Source organism: Gadus macrocephalus, chromosome 23 (genome assembly GCF_031168955.1).
Source record: "Gadus macrocephalus chromosome 23, ASM3116895v1".
NCBI classification, from domain to species: Eukaryota; Metazoa; Chordata; class Actinopteri; order Gadiformes; family Gadidae; genus Gadus; species Gadus macrocephalus.
This window is the reverse complement of record NC_082404.1, coordinates 11614558-11636015: the sequence shown is the minus strand read 5'-3', so window position 1 is coordinate 11636015 and position 21458 is coordinate 11614558. Positions and strand designations below refer to the sequence as shown.

At 44.4% G+C, this 21458-nt stretch overlaps 1 protein-coding gene and 2 long non-coding RNA genes across 10 annotated transcripts in view; 1 reads left to right on the top strand and 2 right to left on the bottom strand.

The window, feature by feature from the left end:
* The window catches only part of LOC132452052 (pleckstrin homology-like domain family B member 2), a 38597-nt gene extending 32110 nt beyond the window's left edge, over positions 1-6487 (top strand). The window contains 5 exon segments of the mRNA XM_060044409.1: positions 2475-2565; positions 3091-3237; positions 3655-3874; positions 4478-4563; positions 4765-6487. Coding sequence (XP_059900392.1) covers positions 2475-2565; positions 3091-3237; positions 3655-3874; positions 4478-4563; positions 4765-4905 — 685 coding nt within the window. The 3' untranslated portion in view covers positions 4906-6487.
* A 4427-nt stretch (positions 6488-10914) lies between these two features.
* On the bottom strand, positions 10915-15984 carry LOC132452555 (uncharacterized). Of its 8 annotated transcripts, XR_009524397.1 has the most exons (10): positions 15459-15984; positions 15149-15250; positions 14664-14815; positions 14112-14199; positions 12612-12653; positions 12385-12465; positions 12210-12288; positions 12025-12136; positions 11650-11793; positions 10915-11464 (listed from the first exon to the last, which is right to left on the bottom strand). It is a non-coding gene; the product is annotated as an uncharacterized LOC132452555 (long non-coding RNA). The 8 variants fall into 8 exon arrangements; XR_009524400.1 differs by lacking the exons at positions 14112-14199; positions 14664-14815; positions 15149-15250; positions 15459-15984 and adding an exon at positions 13289-13480 and having other exon boundaries at positions 12612-12885; XR_009524396.1 differs by lacking the exons at positions 14112-14199; positions 14664-14815; positions 15149-15250; positions 15459-15984 and adding an exon at positions 12766-13478 and having other exon boundaries at positions 12612-12681.
* A 20-nt stretch (positions 15985-16004) lies between these two features.
* LOC132452554 (uncharacterized) lies at positions 16005-20293 on the bottom strand. The gene is made up of 3 exons (XR_009524392.1): positions 19871-20293; positions 18880-18926; positions 16005-18738 (listed from the first exon to the last, which is right to left on the bottom strand). It is a non-coding gene; the product is annotated as an uncharacterized LOC132452554 (long non-coding RNA).
* Between the last annotated feature and the right edge of the window lie 1165 nt (positions 20294-21458).

Here is a 21458-nt window from a genome sequence, read left to right as displayed (position 1 = left end):
TGTAAACCATTCCCAAGAGGAGGGGGGGGGGGGGCGGGAAGGGGAGGGCGGGATGGGGAGAGGAAGAGAAATTTTGTTGAGTGTGTCCCTTTTTCTGTGGCATGGTGTCAGTTAGGAAGGTCTGTCGTGTGTATTTGACCCAGGGCTAATGGGGACCTCTGTGAAGCTAGGCCCTCCTCACTGGTGAATAAAGACAGTGATGTGGCACACTCTTCAAGGGGGGAGGGAGGATGAGGGCGAACAAGGGAGAGAGACACAGGGAGGGAGACACAGAGAGAGACACACAGGGAGGAGACACAGGGAGAGAGACACAGGGATAAGACACAGGGAGAGAGACAGAGAGAGAGGATCCTTGGGGCAGCTCTGGCAACTCCCTGGAATGCCTGGGATCAGGATTGTTTGATCCAACACAGACACACGCGTGCACACGTACACAAACACTCCAAAATACACAAACACCCACGTATATACAAACTGCCACGCATGCGGGTTCAGGGTAGATGTTAGCTCTGGGCTTGATGATGTAGTGCTCCTATGTGATTTTAAGATTATAAAACGACAGACAGTATCCATGTGTATACAGTGCAATCCATCACAGATTAAACAGTCTAAAATACATATTTTAGGACGACCCTAAGGCAAGGCTAGTTTGAGTATCACTGAACAACGAAAGGATCAGAACAGCCTTGCCTCTCAATTATAATCTGAATATCGTCTTTATTTTGTTTACATGCTAAGGCTTGTTCAGTTAGCAAAAAGTATAGCGTTTTCTTTGACTTTTTTGTTATCCGTCTAATTGATTGAGGTCTTTTTTTATCATTCTTATCATTGCTTTGCTTTTCTTTGTTTCTTGTCTAATGCCATGTCATCATACTTTATGCATTGAGATATAATCTCCTCCAAACTCCTATTGTTTCAAAGACTCTTATCTATCCAGCGTGTGGAACCTTGGTGTGTGGGCAGGTCCATGGTGGTCTGTTCACTCCCAGAGCAAGGGAACAAACTGGCTCTTTTAGCTGACTGTCTTTAACAGCAACGGTTGTCCTACCATATAACATGCTTGATATGTAGTCTGACTTCCATTGATTCAAGTCCAGATCAAGTCTGTAGTACTTTTTTACTAGCAGTTGTTTATTTATAAGTACCAATCACGTCTCGGTCTACATACCGGAGATATCCTTTGATTATTTGGTCCCTGAAAACTTGGATCAGCAGCAACGGACTCTCTTCACATGTTTAACATATGTAGACCAATCCAAGTCCGTTCCAAGAAGTTCTATCAAAAACACGTTATCTTGAAGAGAAAGGGGGAAACAGGCATCCACACAACAGTCAGGCAGCTGCCTTCAACATTTCAAGGGAGCAATACTGGAAGACACATGTATGCAGTATGCACATACGTGAGGCATGAGTGTGATGATTTGGAGCGAGGCCATGGCAAAGGTTAAAGGTTTCACCCATGTGTCTTTACCATCAAGACCCGACTGCCCGCCGTGCTAGCAAGGAGTACGAGCTCAACCAATCACAGTGGGACGAAATTGCCCATGCAAAGTTTTTATTCACTACTATTCACTTGTTGCCTCTTTTGTATGATTCTTTACAAATAAGATGTCCTCTATAAACAGATGTCTGCAGATGAATGCAGAGTCTGTAGGCTTTTGGCATCTGAAGCTTTCTGGTTTCCGTTTGTAGTCTGGTTACATCGACCAATTACGTTTGATCGGGCTTTGGTTGCTTGCAAACAAACAGCCAAAATGTTGTCTGGTCCTGAAACGCAGACAGAAATCAATGACCGATGCTTGGAAGACGAAGATGATATCCATTATCCTTAATCCATTATACGGCGACACCTGAAGCCCAGCAATACTTCTCGTTGTTAGAAGAGGAAAATCGACGCCAGACGATAGTCATTGGTTTCCCAGATTGAAAATGAGAAGGTAGGTTTTTAATGCTAATGATGATTTGAATAAGGTATTGGTGGTGGAGATATGGGAGGTACAGATAGAGAAGTTCAGAATGTAGGGTTTGGCTAAACGTGATCGGACGGAGGTAAAGATATGAGGAAAAGATGGGGAGGGGGTGGATTAGGAGTGGATTGGGAGGTGGACGGAGAAGGGGGATTTGTGGAGTGTGATGACGTCTGGACACGGGAGAGAGAGAGTCGCGGCGAAGAATGGTTCCAGGTGTTCCTTTTGAAGTGGAAATGAGAAGCAGCAGACCGCTTTTATTGGCTGCCAATACACATACACAATCTCTCTCTCTCACACACACACACACACACACACACACACACACACACAAAAAGTCATGCATACCTCAAATCTTTAATTCAGATGTGTACGAGCGGAACATGCTGTTTAGATCTTTCATTACATTTTTTTTGATAAGAAATGTGTTTTCTCCCAACCATATGTTCTGTTGACTACACAGTGCTAATTGTGTCTTTTTGTGTATGTGTGTGTGTTTGTGTGTAGTGCCAGCACGTCCAACGTGGCCAGGATGGAGGAAATGGAACGTATGCTGCTGGAAGCTCAAGCAGAGAAGAGCCGCCTTCTGGAGCACAAGGTGAAATACACACACACACACACAATGTATATCCTTAACACATACAGACACACACATACACATACGCATACAAACACACACACACAATATATGATATACACATACATAGAAACTAGAAACCCAAGCCTTATTTCTTGCCCTTTTCTGGATCAAATATCAAAATACATCGGCCCAAAAAGAATACCAGAAGCTGCAAATATGCCGCTGTATCAAAGCCCACATGGCTGCCACTGAAATAGGAAAGTGATCTGATGAATTCAAATAAACGTGCAGTCCCCCATTACATGTGCAGTTCTAAAAACCACTCAAATAAGTTTAAAATGCTGCATGGATTTGTTCATTACAAACATCAATAATATACGCCATCTAGTGGATGCTTTGATTCAAGGTGATGTGCCCAAACCCCGGTTTGGGCACATCACCTTGAAGCATAGATCAAATCAAAGATAGTCCCTAGGTGGACCCCCACGTTGGGCACATTGGGTTGCGTCTCACACAGCCTTGCGTGCTTCTGAACCCTTTCAGGAGCAGGAGATGGAGGTGCGGAAGCAGGCGTTTGACGAGGAGCGGCGGCGGCGGGAGGACCTGGAGAAGAGGCTGCAGGAGGAGACCAGCAGGAGGCAGAAGCTGATCGACCGAGAGGTCAAGCTGCGGGAGAAGCAGAGGGCCCAGGTGGGGGAGAGAGAGAGAGCGAGACTTTGTGTTGGGTTGTTTCCCTTGATTCGTTTTTTTGTTTGTGTTCCTCCTTTGAAGGAGCGTTGATTCATTTTGGATCATTGAAAGGATTCACTCATTTGATATATTTAAGGGGCTTATTAAAGGGAATTTCTTAGAAATGTCACAGCTGTCTGTGAGCTAATTCTCTGTGAGAATTTTCTGTTTCTATTTGACTGTCCCTTCCTCTGTAAGAGACTATTTGGGCTTCAGACTGCCTCCTTTTCATTTCTGACCAATTAGGGCATCGCTCTCCTGATTGAAATCCTCCAGCTCTTTTCTTCTCGCGTTTCATAATTGTCAAATCTCCCCTCTGGCAGCTTTAGTGGATTATTCAAATAAAAAATCTTCCATTTCTAAATTCCTCCGTTCCAGTCGCGACCTCTGACCCGCTACCTGCCCGTGCGCAAGGACGACTTCGACCTGCGCTCGCACATCGAGTCGGCCGGCCACAGCGCCGACACCTGCTTCCACCTGTCGCTCACGGAGAAGACCTGCCGCGGCTACCTGGTCAAGATGGGCGGCAAGATCAAGACCTGGAAGAAGCGCTGGTTCGTCTTCGACCGCAACCGCCGGACGCTGTCCTACTACGCAGGTGAGCCCCCCGGGAGCTTTCGGAGGGGGGGGGGGGGGGGGGGGGGGGGGTTGTTAAGGCTTAGTTATGGTTCCACGTTGACGCAACGCAAGGGAGTTTTCCGGACCCATTACATCCTTGTGTACCCTCCTTGCATCCACCACAAGGGGCCTGATGGGCTTCACAAAAAGTGTAACCTTGTGTCGAGGCGACGCAAAGTTACACTGATTGCCTACTGACTGGTCTGCTAACGTAAACTAGACGCAGAACCAAAACAAGTCACAACTTTGTTGAAGCAACTGCGTGGTCGTTGCTTCAACGTTGAACCATAACGAAGCCTTTCTGTTTTGGGGCGGGGTTAGGATGTTGCTTCGTCTCCTTTTTGATTCTTCTGTATTTTATTTTAGTTTATGGATAATCCTTTTGTATTGTAGTCGCTTGTAAGCAGGAGTAAAGTCCTATCAGATGGATCTTGGTATCTTGTGATTTTGAGGAGCTGTTAATAAAAGTGTTTACATGCAAGTTCCTGAAGTTAACATTGCTTAAGTTGACATTGTGTGCAACACAACAACACGGTGTTGAATGCTGTCTAAAGTGAGCTTATGTGTTCATCCTTCCTTGCAGACAAGCATGAAGCCAAACTGAAAGGAGTCATCTACTTCCAAGCCATCGAGGAAGTGTATTACGACCACTTGAAGAACGCGCACAAGGTGTGTGCGTGTGCGTGTGCGTGCGTGCGTGCGTGCGTGTGTGCGTGTGTGCGTGTGTGTGTGCGTGTGTGTGTGTGTGTGTGTGTGTGTGTGTGTGAAAAATAACAAGGACGCACCAAAAGATATAAGTCGGCCCTAAGTTCAACCACAATGTCCCATTTAAAAACTATAATAATATGAACCCATCTCTCTGTCCCCCAGAGCCCCAACCCGTCCCTGACCTTCAGCGTGAAGACCCACGACCGGGTCTACTACATGGTGGCCCCCTCCCCCGAGGCCATGAGGATCTGGATGGACGTCATCGTCACCGGCGCCGAGGGCTACACCCAGTTCATGGTGTAGCCACGGCAACCACTCTCCACTGTGTCACACCTGGGACCCCCCCTGATGGAGTATCTAGAGGAGTTTTTATAGCTTTATTTTTTTGATGTTTTTATTATGTTTTTCTAAATGGCTGTCAATCTCATTCCGAGGTGTGTGTGCGTGTGTACGTGTCTGTGTGTCTATGTGGCACACTAATGACTTTGATTTAATGAACAAAGTGTGACTATGTGTGTCTCTCCTAAGAGTCTTTCCCTAGATGTATAATAAGAAGAGGTTGAAGAATTATTATTAACAGATTGCTGTTATTTAATGACAAGCATAGTTATTTTGATTTGTGATGGAGGAAGGGATTTCTCAGGACACTGCTCAATCATGAATCAATGAGCAGTGTCCTTTAAAACCCTTTTGTACACCTGTTTGAGAGAAGGTGTATTCGTAGATTTACGGTGCCTTTTAAACCAGAGCAATGCTTTTATCCAGTTGATTTTCTTGGAAAATTATAAATATTGTGCTTGCAGGAATTTGACCGAATTGTTGGTTAGCCATGCAGTGTCTTTATAGTGAAATGTAAATACATATTTCTGTTTTGTTTCTGTTATATAGTGGACTCTTTATATACGAGACTACACCCATGTTTAATGGTCAACATGTGATGTATTTTGATATGTTGAATGACCATTACATTTGCAATTAGGAATATATTACATTGCAGCCATTGCGAAATTGGAGTTTATTTTATTGCCTTTATTTTGGTGCTGAGAGATGAATTTGCGTGTGTAAAGGTCCAATGAGTGTTACTAGAGGTCACTGAATTATTTTTGTTGTAGGTTTGTGGTGCTATTTTAATTGGCATTGAAGTTCAATAGACATTGGAATTAATTACACCTATGAACTCTTCCTAAATCCTGTCTCTAAATTGTTGTTAATATATTTTGTGCGGTTCACCATCTTAGAAAAAGAGATGGCATACTGGGCATTTGGATGAACAGGTTTGTGAATTCAAACTCAAACAGCTTGACCATGACACCCGTAAACCAGTGATAATTTAGATAATAATAATAATTATACATGGGCATGTTGAATTACCACTTGGCCTTCTGTTTATATCTCACATGTATTATACGCTGTATCATAGTTGAGCTTTGTCATACAACATCTCTCAAACTTTTTGTGTCGAGACATACATTGCGTTGTATTGAACTCTTTATTATCCACTATAATCACAAAGACATTGATGCATCTATTAGCATGTATCAATAGGTAGGCCGAAAGAAGAAACTGAAATAGATATGTGCCTTTTATTGTGAAAAGGTCATTTTAAAAGAAGGTTGGCATTTGAAACCGACGAGGAAATACGACAAGGAAGATTTGAGTTGGTATGGAATCAAATCCCACATCTATTGTCAGACACACTGAGCTTGTGGCTCCACCAGCAGAGAGAACTTTTACTTTGGAATCTACAAGTACTATATTTTACATGTTTTATTTGTATTTGTATCAAGTGGCCAATTTACAAAACAAATACAGATTATATTATATTTATGTTTTTAACAATGCATGTATCTTTCTATTTTAATATCAATAAAAACAATATTCGTAACGTTGTTTGAAGTTTTTTGCTTTCGTAATAATAAACTCATACTAGGTTGTTTTATTCTCCTCATCTTTCATTACCTCGTAGTTTAATATAGCCATATTTGATGAAAATTATAATCAATAGACTGTAAAACAATCTGTTCTCATGACATCAGTTTACTTCTGACCAACAACATAAAGTTGTTGGTCGCCCTCTGGCGGCTGTATTTTCCAATTACGTTGCTAAAATAGCTGTGACAGATCGAGGGGCCACTATTCTAGCGCCTCCTAGACTACGGATATCTCGCTGCGGCTTGTATGACATGGACATCCAACGTCCAAGTGCTGTCACGTGATTCCACTTGCCACCCCCACTGACGTAAATGGCTAATGACTGAAACAACCTAATTGTGAATGCAAAAACATGCGTTTGTGAAATTAGTTTTTGATGGGTCCACTCCTTAAGCCAGGGGTGTTTCTAGGTTTCATAAACATCCGGGGCTTAGCCCAGACGGAAAATGAAAATGCCAAAATGATTTCTATGCTTTATTTTGCATGAACATTTTTCATAATGCTTCACCTAAATAAACAAAATGTGCAGTTTATTATAGCTTAAAATAGCTACCTGACTGCTGTGCTGCTTATCCCCAAATGTCTAAAGTTCCGTTCAAGTTATTCGAGTTATCGAGTAAAATTAATACAAGTGAGACAGACTTTACACACACACTATTCTGACTGGGGATAGGTTAATTCACTTAAGGTGGTAAAAAGGTAATGTTTTTAAACATAACCTTTTTATTCTCTTGCCAGAAGGACTATCTAGACTAGGCTAGTACTTATAAATAAATATAAATATTTGTACTTTTATTAATTTTTTTTTAACCCAAAAATTATATTCAGGGCTAATTAAACACAGGGTCTGTGATTAGGATGTCTGGGTTCAGGGTCTGCGTTCAGCGCCTAATCGACCAGGTAAACACGCGTCCTGCCGTCCTCCGAGCTCCAGGAAACCAAGTTCCAGGTGGTTAATATTTAGCTCAGACGTCGTTCACTCAATACATTCATGATCCAAAAACTGACCGCAGCTGACCTCAGATCTGGTGAACTGGGCTTTTATTTCTTTCACTTCATATGTTTCGACCAATCCTGTTGCTGGAGGCATAGTTATTTGCAGACAAACTAGACCCGCCCATGAACATTTTAAAATGTAAATACAGACATTCCTGTATGATTAAGGTGTATGACAAGGTGTATGACCCTCTGCTGGACAACAGTCTCACACCAAACCACATTTTCCGTTTGAACCAACGTAGCTATAGTACGTTGATGTGAGACGGGTTGGTGGATTGAACGTGTTGTAGTAGCAGAGAATGGCCTGCGGGGCAGTATGTACATTGTTAAAGGCCCACTATGCAACTTTTCTAGCCAAAATTACATTAATTATGCAGGTTGAGAGTTATTCTGATGGTTCTGCAACCATTTCTGGGTCGTTTGGTGGGTGTGTCATTGCCCCATGTCGCCTCTCCAAGGAAAAAGCGCATATGCAACTTGCTCTGTTCGGACCGACACAATCCGGATGTGACGCAGCGGAAGTATCCAATCGCGCCTCAAAAATGTAGTCAGATTGTAGTTTCGAAAATGCTTTACGGCACAGACACACCCCCAAACATGGCACCGGCTAGATATAAACAGCCAGTTGCGAGGCAATTGTTGCATTCATCATGGATCAATCGACTGATAAGGGACCCAAGAGGCGACTGTCGGTGGAACAAAAGAAGAATAAAAAGAAGTTGGACCAGAAAAGAGACCAGACACGAGTGAAATGGGAACTATGCAACTTCTTTGGCTTGATTTACCTTAATATAACAGGCTAAGAGTCATTGCGATGGTTCTATTATACATTTTTGTTCGATTGTTCGTTGTTTCGACTCCCCCTTGCGCATCTTGGCGGAGCAAGGGAATAGGTTTCTGCCGGCGACCCGCCGCCCACTCTCGCGGGGGTCTCGCGAAGTAACGAATTGCTTTACGGCACAGACCCCCAAACACGGAACCGGCTCGATATAAATACAAGTAACTAAATGGGATTGTTACATTCATCATAGATCAGCCGACTAAAAAGAGACAGAGAAACCCAATGTCGGAGGAACAGAATAAGAGAAAAGGGAGACTGACCGACAGAGAGGCCAGACACGAGTAAACGCTAGGCAAGCTTTTCAGGAATAGCGTGAACTGAAAGGAAAAGAAGTCTGCAAATCAGACGCAGACTTGGCCGTGTTGCTTTTGAAATTGAAAGTACCCTTGGGTGAACTTTGTCTTCGTGGTATTCTTGATGTTGATAGTCACAAATGTGTTTGCTCAACCATTTTGTTGTGAGCCCTGTGTGTTTCATTTCCTTTGTTTCCATGGGTGTTTGCCGTTCGTCTGTCTCGTCCCCCAGATACAGGCTGAATCCCCGAATCCAGGTTCTTGTTTATTTAGATTATGTTGGCCAACACTCTTACACTGATTGTTCTGTTCAACCTAAAATAAAACAATTATAATCTAGGATATAAATTCTCCCCGTCAACTATAAAAAAAGGATGGATTTATGTTTATTGCAATACAAATACAGTTTTAAAAATGTATAACCTTGTCCGCACTACTTCGGACACGGCTCCACGCATTCGCCGGCTTCTTTGAAAACAAATGCACATGGCTAGCGTAGAAGTGCATGGGGAAGGGTCGTCAACGAGTTGTTACGACAGTGTTGTAAAATATCTACTACGAAGCTGTAGATATACCACATAGACAACACCATCCTGAAGTTTGCGGACGACACCGCAGTAATAGGACGCATCACGGGCGGGGACGAAGCGGCCTACAGGAGGGAGGTGGCCAGTCTGGTGTCATGGTGTGAGGACAATAACCTCACCCTCAACAAGGACAAGACCAAAGAGATGATAGTGGACTTGAGGAAGAAAAGGAGTCCTCATCGGCCACTGTTCATCAGGGAGCTTGAAGTAGAGAGGGTGAGCAGCTTCAAGTACCTCGGCGTCCACATCAGCGACGACCTCACTTGGACACTCAACACCACACAGCTGGTTAAGAAATCCCAACAGCGGCTGTACTTCCTGAGGAGGCTGAGGAAGTTTAGCATGTCGCCTGAGATCCTCAGAAACTTCTACAGCTGCATTGTTGAGAGCATCTTGACCGGCTGTATCACCGTCTGGCACGGCAGCACTTCCGCTTTGGACCGCAGACGACTGCAGAGAGTGGTAAAGACTGCAGAGAGGATCATCAGAACCCCACTGCCCTCTCTGCAGAGCATCTACCACTGCAGAGTCCACAGGAGAGCTGCCACCATACTCAAGGACCCCACCCACCCCCAGCATGGACTGTTTACACTTCTACCCTCAGGACGGAGGTATAGAAGTATGAAGTCCAAAACTTCAAGACTAAAGAACTCTTTCTTCCCCACTGCCCTCAGACTCCTTAACAGATAGAGTCTGTTGTTAAGGAGTATTCTACCTCAGGACTGCCGCAGCTGTTTACATATTGCTCATGCACTTTGGCTTTCTTGGATTTGCACCATTCCGTTTTTTATTTTTTTGTTTTAACTTAAATGTATTATTTGTTCTATCTATCTTGTAAAAAAAATCTTGGCATTCAGTCTGTGGAAACAAAGGAAGAATTTCATTGCACAACTGAGAACGTCTCATTTATGCATATGACAATAAACACTTTGAATTGAATTGTAGGGGGTGCTGTGTAGAGAAAAGTGTGTGCCAAACCAAGAAAACAGCGAAGAAATTCCCGATCTTGCATAGTGGGCCTTTAAATACATGAATAGGCTTGAATTTAGTAGTAATATGGGGGTTTAATATTTTTACAAAATGGATTATGTGAACATTGCTGAATAACAATCATGTATATTAATTAGAGCCATCAGTTAAACGCGTTATTAACGGCGTTAACGCAAACCAATTTTAACGGCGTCAAATTTATCGCACGATTAACGCAAATCTTTTATTAAAAAATATATAATATTTTTTTCTTTGGCTCAAAACAGAAGCAGTAGCCTGACTGCTATGTTCAAATGACATTTGTTCAAAGCAGTCTAAACGACTGCTTAGATTTTAAATTGCACTATAGGCTCTTTTTTTGTATCTTCCTGTTTTGATCAGTATATCCCAATGTTGTTATCAATAAAAAATAATTTGCACAAGGCAAGCCGATGCACTTCACCATGTTGATAAGAGAATTAAAACGAGAAGAATTAATGGGACAAAGAAATCAAGGGATATCTAGCATAGAAAACGAATTTGCGATTAATCGCGATTAATGCAAGTTAACTATGACATTAATGCGATTAAATATTTTAATCGCTTGACAGCTCTAATATTAATGTATTGCAGGAGTTTAGCTTGACATTAACCAAGTTAAAGGACAATTAAATGAACCGCACCAAACATGTAGAAGTCAATGTGGGATTTTAATATTTAAACAAAAACACTTGACAGAAGTTTGATACAATTTTGTAAAGGGAAGCAGAGGAAAAGATTTTACCAAATGAATCTTTTCAAAATGTCACCACCATTCCGAAAGCAAGTCAAGAGGTTTGTGTAAAAGCAGTCCTCCCTGACCAGCTCTGTCCCTGACTCTAAACCCTGACTCTCAACCCTAACGCTAAACCCTCTGAGGGCAGGAAGACGCGCCTTCAGTGTAAAGGTTTAAACCACAGAGAAGGAAGAAAAGAGGAAGCAGTAGAGAGTAGTGAAGTTAGTGACAGACGTGAGGGAAAGGCGTGTGGAAGCACACGGTTACAAGTGGGGTCAAGAAGATCCCTCCCACTGGAGGTCATTGATCCATCAGCCTCAGACTGCTGAGCTCAGCAGGTCTTCTGGAGGACGAGGCTCAGGAGAACTGAGACGGGACCAGCAGGATGTCAGGATCAGGGTGGGTTTAGCTCAGGTGCGTCTGCCCCCGACCAAACAGGATCAGGTGAGGTTCAGCTCAGGTGTGTCTGCCCGGACCAAACAAGGACATTGATTAGGTTCAATATTCAAAAGATGCAACATTATCTGAACCAAAGATAATTCATTAAGGAGCAGGCAGGCTTTAGGACGCCTTGCTCAAGGAAACATCACTGTATTCTGAGGACTTGAACCCGGCACCATTGGTTTGAGAGTTGAACCCCCAACCCCCTACCTAGTCCACTATGTCCAGATAATGCAAACTTATGAGGAATCCTTGATGGTAGAGTCCTGCTGGTCCTCAGGATTTGCCTTCCAGATGTACGGCTTCTCCATCAGTCCTCCAGATTCCTGGTCTGGTTACAAACGTAATTCGTCTCTAATGTAAGGTAACAAACACAGTAGTAGTTTGTCTCCAATATCAGGTAACAAACACAGTAGTAGTTTGTCTCTAATGTAAGGTCACAAACACAGGAGTAGTTGGGCTCTAATGGCGCGTAACAAAGTAGCAGCTGTAGTTTGTCTGGTAAACAACCACGATAGTATGCCGTAACTTGTACTGGACAAACTAATCAACAAGTCCACTCTTTTTTTTTTTAGGCAAACTTACGAGGATCCTGGTTGGTGGAGTGATGTCGACCTCCAGAGTCTTGGCTCCTCCGTCAGCTCTCCTCAGCCAGAGTCCTGGTCTGGAACAAACAGCGCGAGTCTGGCCCTAAAGTCTGGTAACAAACATATAGTTTGAGAGATTTTTAAGCCCTTTATTTCCCCTTTGTTTGGTTAATACAAACTTACAATCCTTGTTGGTAGAGTGATGGTCATCCTCCAGATTCACGGCTCCCCTACCAGCTGGCCTCCGCTCCAGAAACACGTTCTAGTAAGAAAACACAGCGGTAGTTGGTTAACGCATGTCAAAGTAACAGCTCTATTTTGCCCTTTAGGTCAACCATGTAAGTAAATACAAACTTACGAGGAATCCTTGTTGGTCGATTCCTAGTTGTCCTCCAGCGTCTCAGCTCCTCCATCTGCTCTCCTCAGACAGAGTCCTGGTCTGGAACAAACGGCAGAAGTCTTGCTTCAATGTGTGGTAAAACAGATGTAGTCTGGTATATTGGTACAAACGCCGGTGGTTTGTGGCAACAGTATTCTACGAGAAGTGGCAGTGAGTGTGATGTCACAGAGTCAGGCTCCATCTACCCCACGACAGACATCCTCCACCAGGCAGGGCCGTCAGCACGGCTCCTCCACCAGGCAGGGCCTCCATCAGCTCCTCCACCAGGCAGGGCCTCCATCAGCTCCTCCACCAGACAGGGCCTCCATCAGCTCCTCCACCAGGCAGGGCCTCCAGCACAGCTCATCCACCAGGCAGGGCCTTCAGCCCGGCTCCTCCATTAGCTCTTTCAGCACGGCTCCACCATCAGCTCTTTCAGCACGGCTCCACCATCAGCTCCTTCAGCCATGGATACCTGGTCTGGTTACAAACACAGAAGTTTAATACATATTTCTGTAAAGGAAAGCAGAGGAAAACATTTTCCCAAATTAATCTTTTCAAAATGTCACCACCATTCAGAAAGCAAGTGAAAAGGTTTATGTAAAACCAGCCCTCCCTGACCAGCTCTGTCCCTGACTCTAAACCCTGACTCTCAACCCTAACGCTGAACCCTCTGAGGACAGGAAGACGCTCCTTCAGTGTAAAGGTTCAAGGAGACACTCCTTCAGAGTAAAGGTTCGAACCACGGAGAAGGAAGAAGAAGGGGAAGGAGTCGAGAGTAGTGAAGTAATGAGGTTAGTGACAGACGTGAGGGAAAGGCGTGTGGAAGCACACGGCTACATGTGGGGTCAAGAAGATCACTCCCACTGGAGGTCATTGATACATCAGCCTTAGACCGCTGAGCTCAGCATGTCTTCTGGAGGAAGAGGCTCAGATGAACTGAGGAGATGGGACCAGCAGGATGTCCGGATCAGGTGGGGTTCAGCTCAGGTGCGTCTGCCCCCGACCAAACAGGATCAGGTGAGGTTCAGCTCAGGTATGTCTGCCCGGACCAAACAAGGACATTGATTAGGTTCAATATTCAAAAGATTCAACATTATCTGAACCAAAGAGACGTCATTAATCTAATCCTGCGTTAAGTCCACTCTGCTTACTTTATGGCTCCTCCATCAGCTCTCCTCAGCCAGAGTCCTGGTCTGAAACAAAAAGCGCAAGTCTGGTCCCAACGTCTGGTAACAAACTTGTAGTTTGTCTTAATTTTAAGCCCTTTATTTCCACTTTGTTGATACAGGTTAATACAAACTTGCAATCCTTGTTAGTAGAGTGACGTCATCCTCCAGATTCACGGCTCCCTATCAGCTCGCCTCCGCTCCAGAAACACGTTCTAGTAAGAAAACACAGCGGTAGTTTGTTAACGCATGTCAAAGTAACAGCTCTATTTTGCCCTTTAGGTCAACCATGTAAGTAAATACAAACTTACGAGGAATCCTTGTTGGTCGATTCCTAGTTGTCCTCCATCTGCTCTCCTCAGACAGAGTCCTGGTCTGGAACAAACAGCAGAAGTCTTGCTTCAATGTGTGGTAAAACGGATGTAGTCGTCTGGTATATTGGTACAAACGCCGGTGGTTTGTGGTAGCAGTATTCTACGAGAAGTGGCAGTGAGTGTGATGGTCACAGAGTCAGGCTCCATCTACCCCACGACAGACATCCTCCACCAGGCAGGGCCGTCAGCACGGCTCCTCCACCAGGCAGGGCCTCCATCAGCTCCTCCACCAGGCAGGGCCTTCAGCACGGCTCCTCCACCAGGCAGGGCCTCCAGTGACGTCATCCTCCAGATTCACGGCTCCCCTATCAGCTCGCCTCCGCTCCAGAAACACGTTCTAGTAAGAAAACATAGCGGTAGTTTGTTAACGCATGTCAAAGTAACAGCTCTATTTTGCCCTTTAGGTCAACCATGTAAGTAAATACAAACTTACGAGGAATCCTTGTTGGTCGATTCCTAGTCGTCCTCCAGCGACTCAGCTCCTCCATCAGCTCTCCATCAGCACTCCATCAGCTCTCCATCAGCTCTCCTCCAAACCAGAGTCCTGCTTTGGAACAGACAGCGGAAGGCTTGCTGCAACATGTGGTAAAACAGATGTAGTCGTCTGGTACATATGGTACAAACGCCGGTGGTTTGTGGTAGCAGTATTCTACGAGAAGTGGCAGTGAGTGTGATGGTCACTTCAGAGTCAGGCTCCATCTACCCCACGACAGACATCCTCCACCAGGCAGGGCCTCCGTCAGCTCCTCCACCAGGCAGGGCCTTCAGCACGGCTCCTCCACAAGGCAGGGCCTCCATCAGCTCCTCCACCAGGCAGGGCCTTCAGCACAGCTCCTCCATCAGCTCCTTCAGCCATGGATTCCTGGTCTGGTTACAAACACACTTGGTCACAGCAGGAAATCACCTTGGGACGCAATACACCCCACCTCCTGCATCTGAGGTTCACTTGTAAAATGGAAGACTAATTTAAAACATATTTAAACACTTAAATTAGACAACGTCTGCAGATTGTTGCGTTCAGCAATTCATCCACTACGGTCATAGCAGCACCAGAAACAATAATGGCTCATGACTCCTACACAAAACCGGTATGAATTAACTCAAATCACAGCTTGGCACAGATGCAAAGTCATAAGTTGATCAAAACCAGACCTAAACCTCTGAGGATTTTAGTGTTTCAGATGAGCTTGTGATGGTTACCCTCTGGTCCGGTGCTGCAGGCCCCTGGTCTCCAGCCTCAGTCTCCGGTCCATCCTGGCACCACAAGCCTCCGGTCCCAAGCCTCTCAGCCTCACCTTTGAGCTACAGCAGCAGGTTTATATCAGCATTTGCCAAACAATAAACTTAATTGACTCATCCAAAACCTAGTTACAAAATTAATTTAACTATTATTTTATAACTCAAGGCTGGAAAAGACTTGAGACCAGACATTTTGGGAATGAAGACAGAGCAGTCCAAAAGTTTAAAGAAGTGGTTCAGGCCATGCATTTCTCTACACACGAGCACTGACCTGTTCTGGAGGACTTCTGACAGGAGGTGGAGGTCTGGCTCTGGGTAAGGAGGTGGAGGTCTTGCTCTGGGTGAGGAGGCAGACACCATGGGACAAACTACATGTTACCTTTTTAACCTTCTACAGTTCTAGAGTATCTTCTACTGTAACATGTGGAAATGACGGCCATTATTTTAGCTTTGATATTATCCAGTTGGTAACTCTGCACCAAAGTCGTTGATTTACGTCATTCTATTTGGTAGGGTTTAACTTCTGTGGCAATTAATGACAGCATACATTTAGAACGTACAAAAGGTGAAGTAACAAAGAACACTAAGCAGTATCAATATTAAATCAAATTTACTCAACTCATATTGAGGTGCTGGGTTCCTTTGAAGAAATATCAAATTGTCTTCCACCTTCAAATGATTTTCAGCCTTCACCGATGTCAAAAATTGGGCCGCAAGTAGAACGCCGTTTTGTACGCAGCGAGAGTCCCGTCAACGTGGTTAAAAGTATGGCGCAACCATCGGAAATTAACATATTGAACATATACAGAACCTTCCACGGCGGGAAGCACAAACCGTCCGACTGGAATCCGAACATTCCAGCCGGAACCAACCAAAGAAAAAGAACCAGCGCCTCACCTTGAGCTGAACGGAGGAAGATCCTGAAGTCCAGCGATGGTCTTCATTAAAATACAGCCAACAGACTTACCTTGAGGAGATCTGTTTGTTGCTGTTGGTCATTAATACTATTCAGTGTAACTTTACATTATTATGCACCCAGTGTGTACTAATATAATCACTCAAAACCATACGAAGAACCAAACTACCATGTACAACAACTTTAAACCTAAAATCCTGGAATCATTGAATGCAAAACCGTGTCTACATTTTACAATTATCTAGATTATTCAGGGTACAAACCATACAGAGAAAATCTAAACGTTGAGCTCACAGAGAGCCGACCATAGCCCTGCAACGTCACCCTGACCACCTCATCACCAACAGCAAATCATGCCAGCCAGCCAACGCATGTACATTTCCAGTGAGAAGTGAGCATCCGAGTGAAAGGACTGCCCATACTAAAAATAAGCCCAATTCCTGACTTTTCCAACCATCTTCATGGTTTAAAGATTTACAGACTTGACATTCCATTGTGTTCTAATCCCCTTAGTCTGCTCCCTCGTTACTTATAAAACACTACATCTCCATCACTAGAGTGTTGCATCCTACTCATCGGGGTGTGGTCTGAGTGAGCAGAGATGCATGCTGGGATACAGTGCTGTCTGAAGTCTTCAGTTCTATAGAAACTCCCCTCAGGAGAAACCAAGTGTTTGTGAATCTGTCGTGACATCAGTTACATGAGCTGGAATATCCTTCAAGATGGCGCCAGGACTCTCAGAGGAGAGAGGCCAAGAGGAAGATGTGTGGGTTCTTCCTCTCAGCCAGTGGAACACACCAACGGTCTTCATCAGAGTACCATGGAACACTTTGAAACATTCTCCTCTTTACATCTTGAAGCCCCAGTGAAGGTTTCCTTACCTCCTCAGCTGAAGAGCAGAACTACAGCTCTAAGAGCGCACTAGCTGGAGTTCCCGGATTGGTTCTGATTTAAGGGAACCAATCGTTCAGCTAGTCCTGTCCAAAACAATTACAGTTCAGCCTGAGAAGACGGGCAACTGAGAGCAAGACAAGATCCACAGGGCTCTCCATCAATCCAGCCAGGTAGGAAGAGCCGTCTCATTACAGGTCTGAAGGTCATCTTGAATATCCATTTAGGTCAATTTTTCCAACGTCAGACTCTCTTTGTGGAATTTAGGTGTCCATCCTCCATTGATCCTGATTGGTGTAGTCCTAGTTTGAAGTCACTGATCTGAACACGCCGCTTGCATCCTTTTACACTTGAGTTGGATACCCTCCTTCCTGCCCAGTGTGTTGGATATCGCTCCGCAGCGTCGCTCTGGGCTCATGTCTGCTGGAGGTCCTTAAGTAAACGTGTGGCCGTCCATCAGGTATGATTTATTTGACCACTCCAATATCCCAAGCCAATCGCACAGACCCCCGTATGAACATTATCACTGTCAAAGCAAGTCGGACACACACACGCATAGCGAACCCAGGACAGGCACGTAGAACCCCATGCCAGGTGTGAGTGGGAGACACACACACCCACACACAGTAGAACCCTAGCGATGAAAAATCATCCATCTCATGTCAAACCCAAACACACACACCACTGAGCCATAAAAGGCCAAACAATCATGCAGGGTAAAAACCTCATGCCAAATAACGTTCCATCATCCAACCCCAGCTCTCCTGCCAGGGCACCCAGAACAGAACAACCAATGTCTCCAGAGAAGTAAATTATGTGCAACATTTTTCAGTGGCGTCCCACATTGGTGATGGATTATGCTTGGCGTCTCCAAAATGTGTCCCCGGTTGATTCAACGTTTCTGAAGTCATGTCTTTGTAGTCCAGTGGTTTCCTGAATGAGGGGCCTTCACAGATGCAAACGGTGCAGCTTTAGTCAGCCTGAGGACAGGAAGGAAGTCATCTCTTCAGAAGACCACTCAGTGGAGGGGGGTTGGCTCTTGAGGAGCAGGATCCATATGGGGATGGCCCCAAATAAGACCTTCTTGGAAATGAAACTGTTCCTGAGGAGTCACGATGCCTGGAGGGGACTGTTGAATGTGTTCCATGGTTCTCTGTCAGACTGAAGTTGTGTTTTAGCTGTTGAGATGAGGAGCCCCCTCATCTCCCCTGGCGTTTCTCCTTCTGAATCCCCGTCTCCATCTTAAAGAACATTCTAGTCCATGTAACAGACATCACGACGGTTTCTGAAACACTTGGTTTCCCCTGAGGGGGCGTGCCTACAGACCTGTAGAATTCAGACAGCTCTGTATCCCAGTATGCACCTCCGCTCACTCAGACCACACCCTCATCAGTAAAGCAACACTCGTGTGTTGAAGATGCAGAGCTCAGGAGAGTAGCTGGAAAGAAGACTTAAGGCATCAGAACCCAACCCATTACTCCAGCTTACAACAATAACTTGGATCTCGTAACCATTTTAACAAATCATTAAAACCAACATAAACCAAACACCTAAGAAACCAATGAACCAATAAAACATCCTTACTACTCAGATCAACCTTTAGGTAACGGGTTAACTCACCAGGAAGCAAAAATACATCAATGTGCCCAAGAGTAATGAGAAATTAATGACTTACAGTTTGCAGTTCATCTTCATGGTTAAGTTGGGATACTCACAGAACTGCAGTTAAATATCCATGATAGACCTTTGAAGGAAGGAACAGTTTACTCAAGGTCCAAATTTCAAATGAGAGTTAAACCACTACAATCCCCTTCACACATTATCAGTGATTTATATTCAACATACACATCACATCAGTTGTGCTTTGCCACACAATTCTACTCACGTCAGTTTCAGATGAGATGCTCCTCTTTACTTCAAAAAGTCTTTAACCTGTGAAACAGGAAGAGATGTTAAATAAGTCACAACAGACCTCAAAACAGTACACACACGTTCTGGTTTCTGGAAACACAACAACATACGTTTGGGAGACGCTACACTGCCAAACAGTGGAGGACACCAACGTACTGTCCGGTTCCCTCTTAAGTTAAACGCACCAGAGGCAACCAATTAACTAATTAAGAAAACCAGGCAGGCGAGCTGCAACAGGTGAGCTAATTAGTAAAACTCAACGCAGGTTCGGCGCCCTCTGGACGCCTTGGTAACAGTGGGAGGCTATTTCAGCTCTGCGTTTGATTTTAAATGAACTCCCTCATTTTAATTAAAGGGATGAGTCTGATTTGACTGATTTAGATTCATACCTCAAAACGAAAAAAATCTTTATTCAATTCACCTTACTGTGTGCGCGAGTGAGTGTTTGTGCGTGAGTGAGAAGGAAGCTTTCATCAAAGAGACCAGAGAGACTCATTCACTGGTTATAGGGGACCTATCATACCACCAGGTGTGAGTTTGATTAGCCATTCCAAGCAGGTTTGAAAATGTGCAGCATTGTGACATCACTAGTGGGCGTGTCCACCTAGATGTGTGCTGGATAGATCAGTCTACCAGCCTACCCAGTGGACTGAAGTAAAAGTTGCCCATCTATCCGTCACACATCTAGGTGGACATGCCCACCTGTGTGTTCACAATGCTGCACATTTTGAAAATGTCTTGTAATGGCTAATCACACTCACACCTGGTGGTATGATAGGTCCCCTTTAAACTGGAGACATCGCCTACCACCACACACGTCAACACACACAAATACACCATATAGATTCACACCATATGCATGCACACACCACAGATAGATATAGATTAGCATAATAAATGCACATTAAACTCAATCACTGAATTGCTGCATTTAACCATAATTTACAACATAATGGAATAATCACCTCAGTAGATAGCATCACAGACAACCTCTTCTGGCAACAGCATACAGCAGCCTTTCAGAAAGACAGCAGCTCACCCATTTTATACCCCATGGCCCCTCCTACTAGACAGGCCCAATCAACAGGGGGATTATAATACTGTGGCATTTTGCAAATCAACCATGAATAAACTCATCAAAAATACAGCATGCGTGTTAAAGTTCATTTCATCTTGTAGATCAGTGATTTTCACTAGTGCATTTAGGCTTGTCGCTCATTAATGTCCAATGTCAATGTCCAGTGTCCTCCTTTGACACACGGGAAAATGGTTTGGCCCAAATTGGGCCAATCAGTGGCAGCAGGTGTTTCCTGACGCCATATTTAAAGCCCTCAGCCCCACCCTGACTCTTTTAGTCTGCAGTACAGAGCCATGGTGCGAGGGAGAGATTGTTTGTGAGCGTTGCTTGAATAAATAGCTTGAATATATATATACTGTATGCTTGAAGGTTTGCCGTTCATACACTATCCATCAATGCGCGCTATTGATAGGCAGTTAAACAGACGGGGACAGTGGTCAAACTGTCACATCACCCCCCTCCTCTCCAGGAACCGCAAGTTCAGGAAGGCGGGACAGGTAATCGGCAAGCAAGTTCGTGTTTCCCGCTCTGTGAGTAATATTGAAGCGATACGGCTGTCATGCCAAGTACCATCTGGTGACACGGGAGTTCACATCCCTCATGGAGTTGATCCAGCTCAATGCCCGGTGGTCCGATTCCAAAATCAGGTTCCAGAGATGGACACCATAGTGGCTAAAAGCTGCTTCACCCTGCTTTGTTCTGACGGTCGGTTTCAGTAGTAATTGTTTATGTTGTGATCTAAGGGACCTTATTTGGGAATATTGCTTAAACATGTCATGCAAGTAGTTTGGCCCAACCCCCTTCAAAGACTTAAAAACAAGCAGAAGTGCTTTAAAATCAATTCTTTAACTAATTGGGAGCCAGTGCAGGGACTTTAAGATTGGGGTGATGTGATCTCTCCTTTTTGTTTTAGTGAGGACCCTGGCTGCACTATTCTGCATCATTTGAAGTGGTTTTATAAAATTTTTGGGAAGTCCTGTGAAAAGAACATTACAATAATCAATCCTACTAGTGATGAATGCATCTATGATTTTTTCCAGATCCTCCTTAGACATATATCCTCTAAGTTTGTTGATATTTTTAAAGGTCCCATGACATGACATTTTTTTCATGTTTTCTAAGTTATCTAACATAAATATGAGTTCCCCTAGCCTGCATATGGTCCCCCAGTGGCTAAAACTTGCGTTTAGTGTAAAACGAGCACTAGCTGTTCTGCTCGCCTTTGAAAAAAACGGAGGCTCAAGCACGCTGATTTGGAATGTCTTTAGGTATGTTGTCACAAAGCATCTAAGCTCCTCCCCTTACTCTGCCTGGCCCGCCCAGAGACGTTGGCCCGCCAATGAGACACGACCGTGCAAGCGCCACATGTGTGTGAATACACACTTTAACGCAAGTGTTTCTTGTCGGTTCTTTGACGTCTCTTGTATTTCCACAACGAGACTGTAGTGGGGGTTATCTGAGCCATGGTTGAGAAG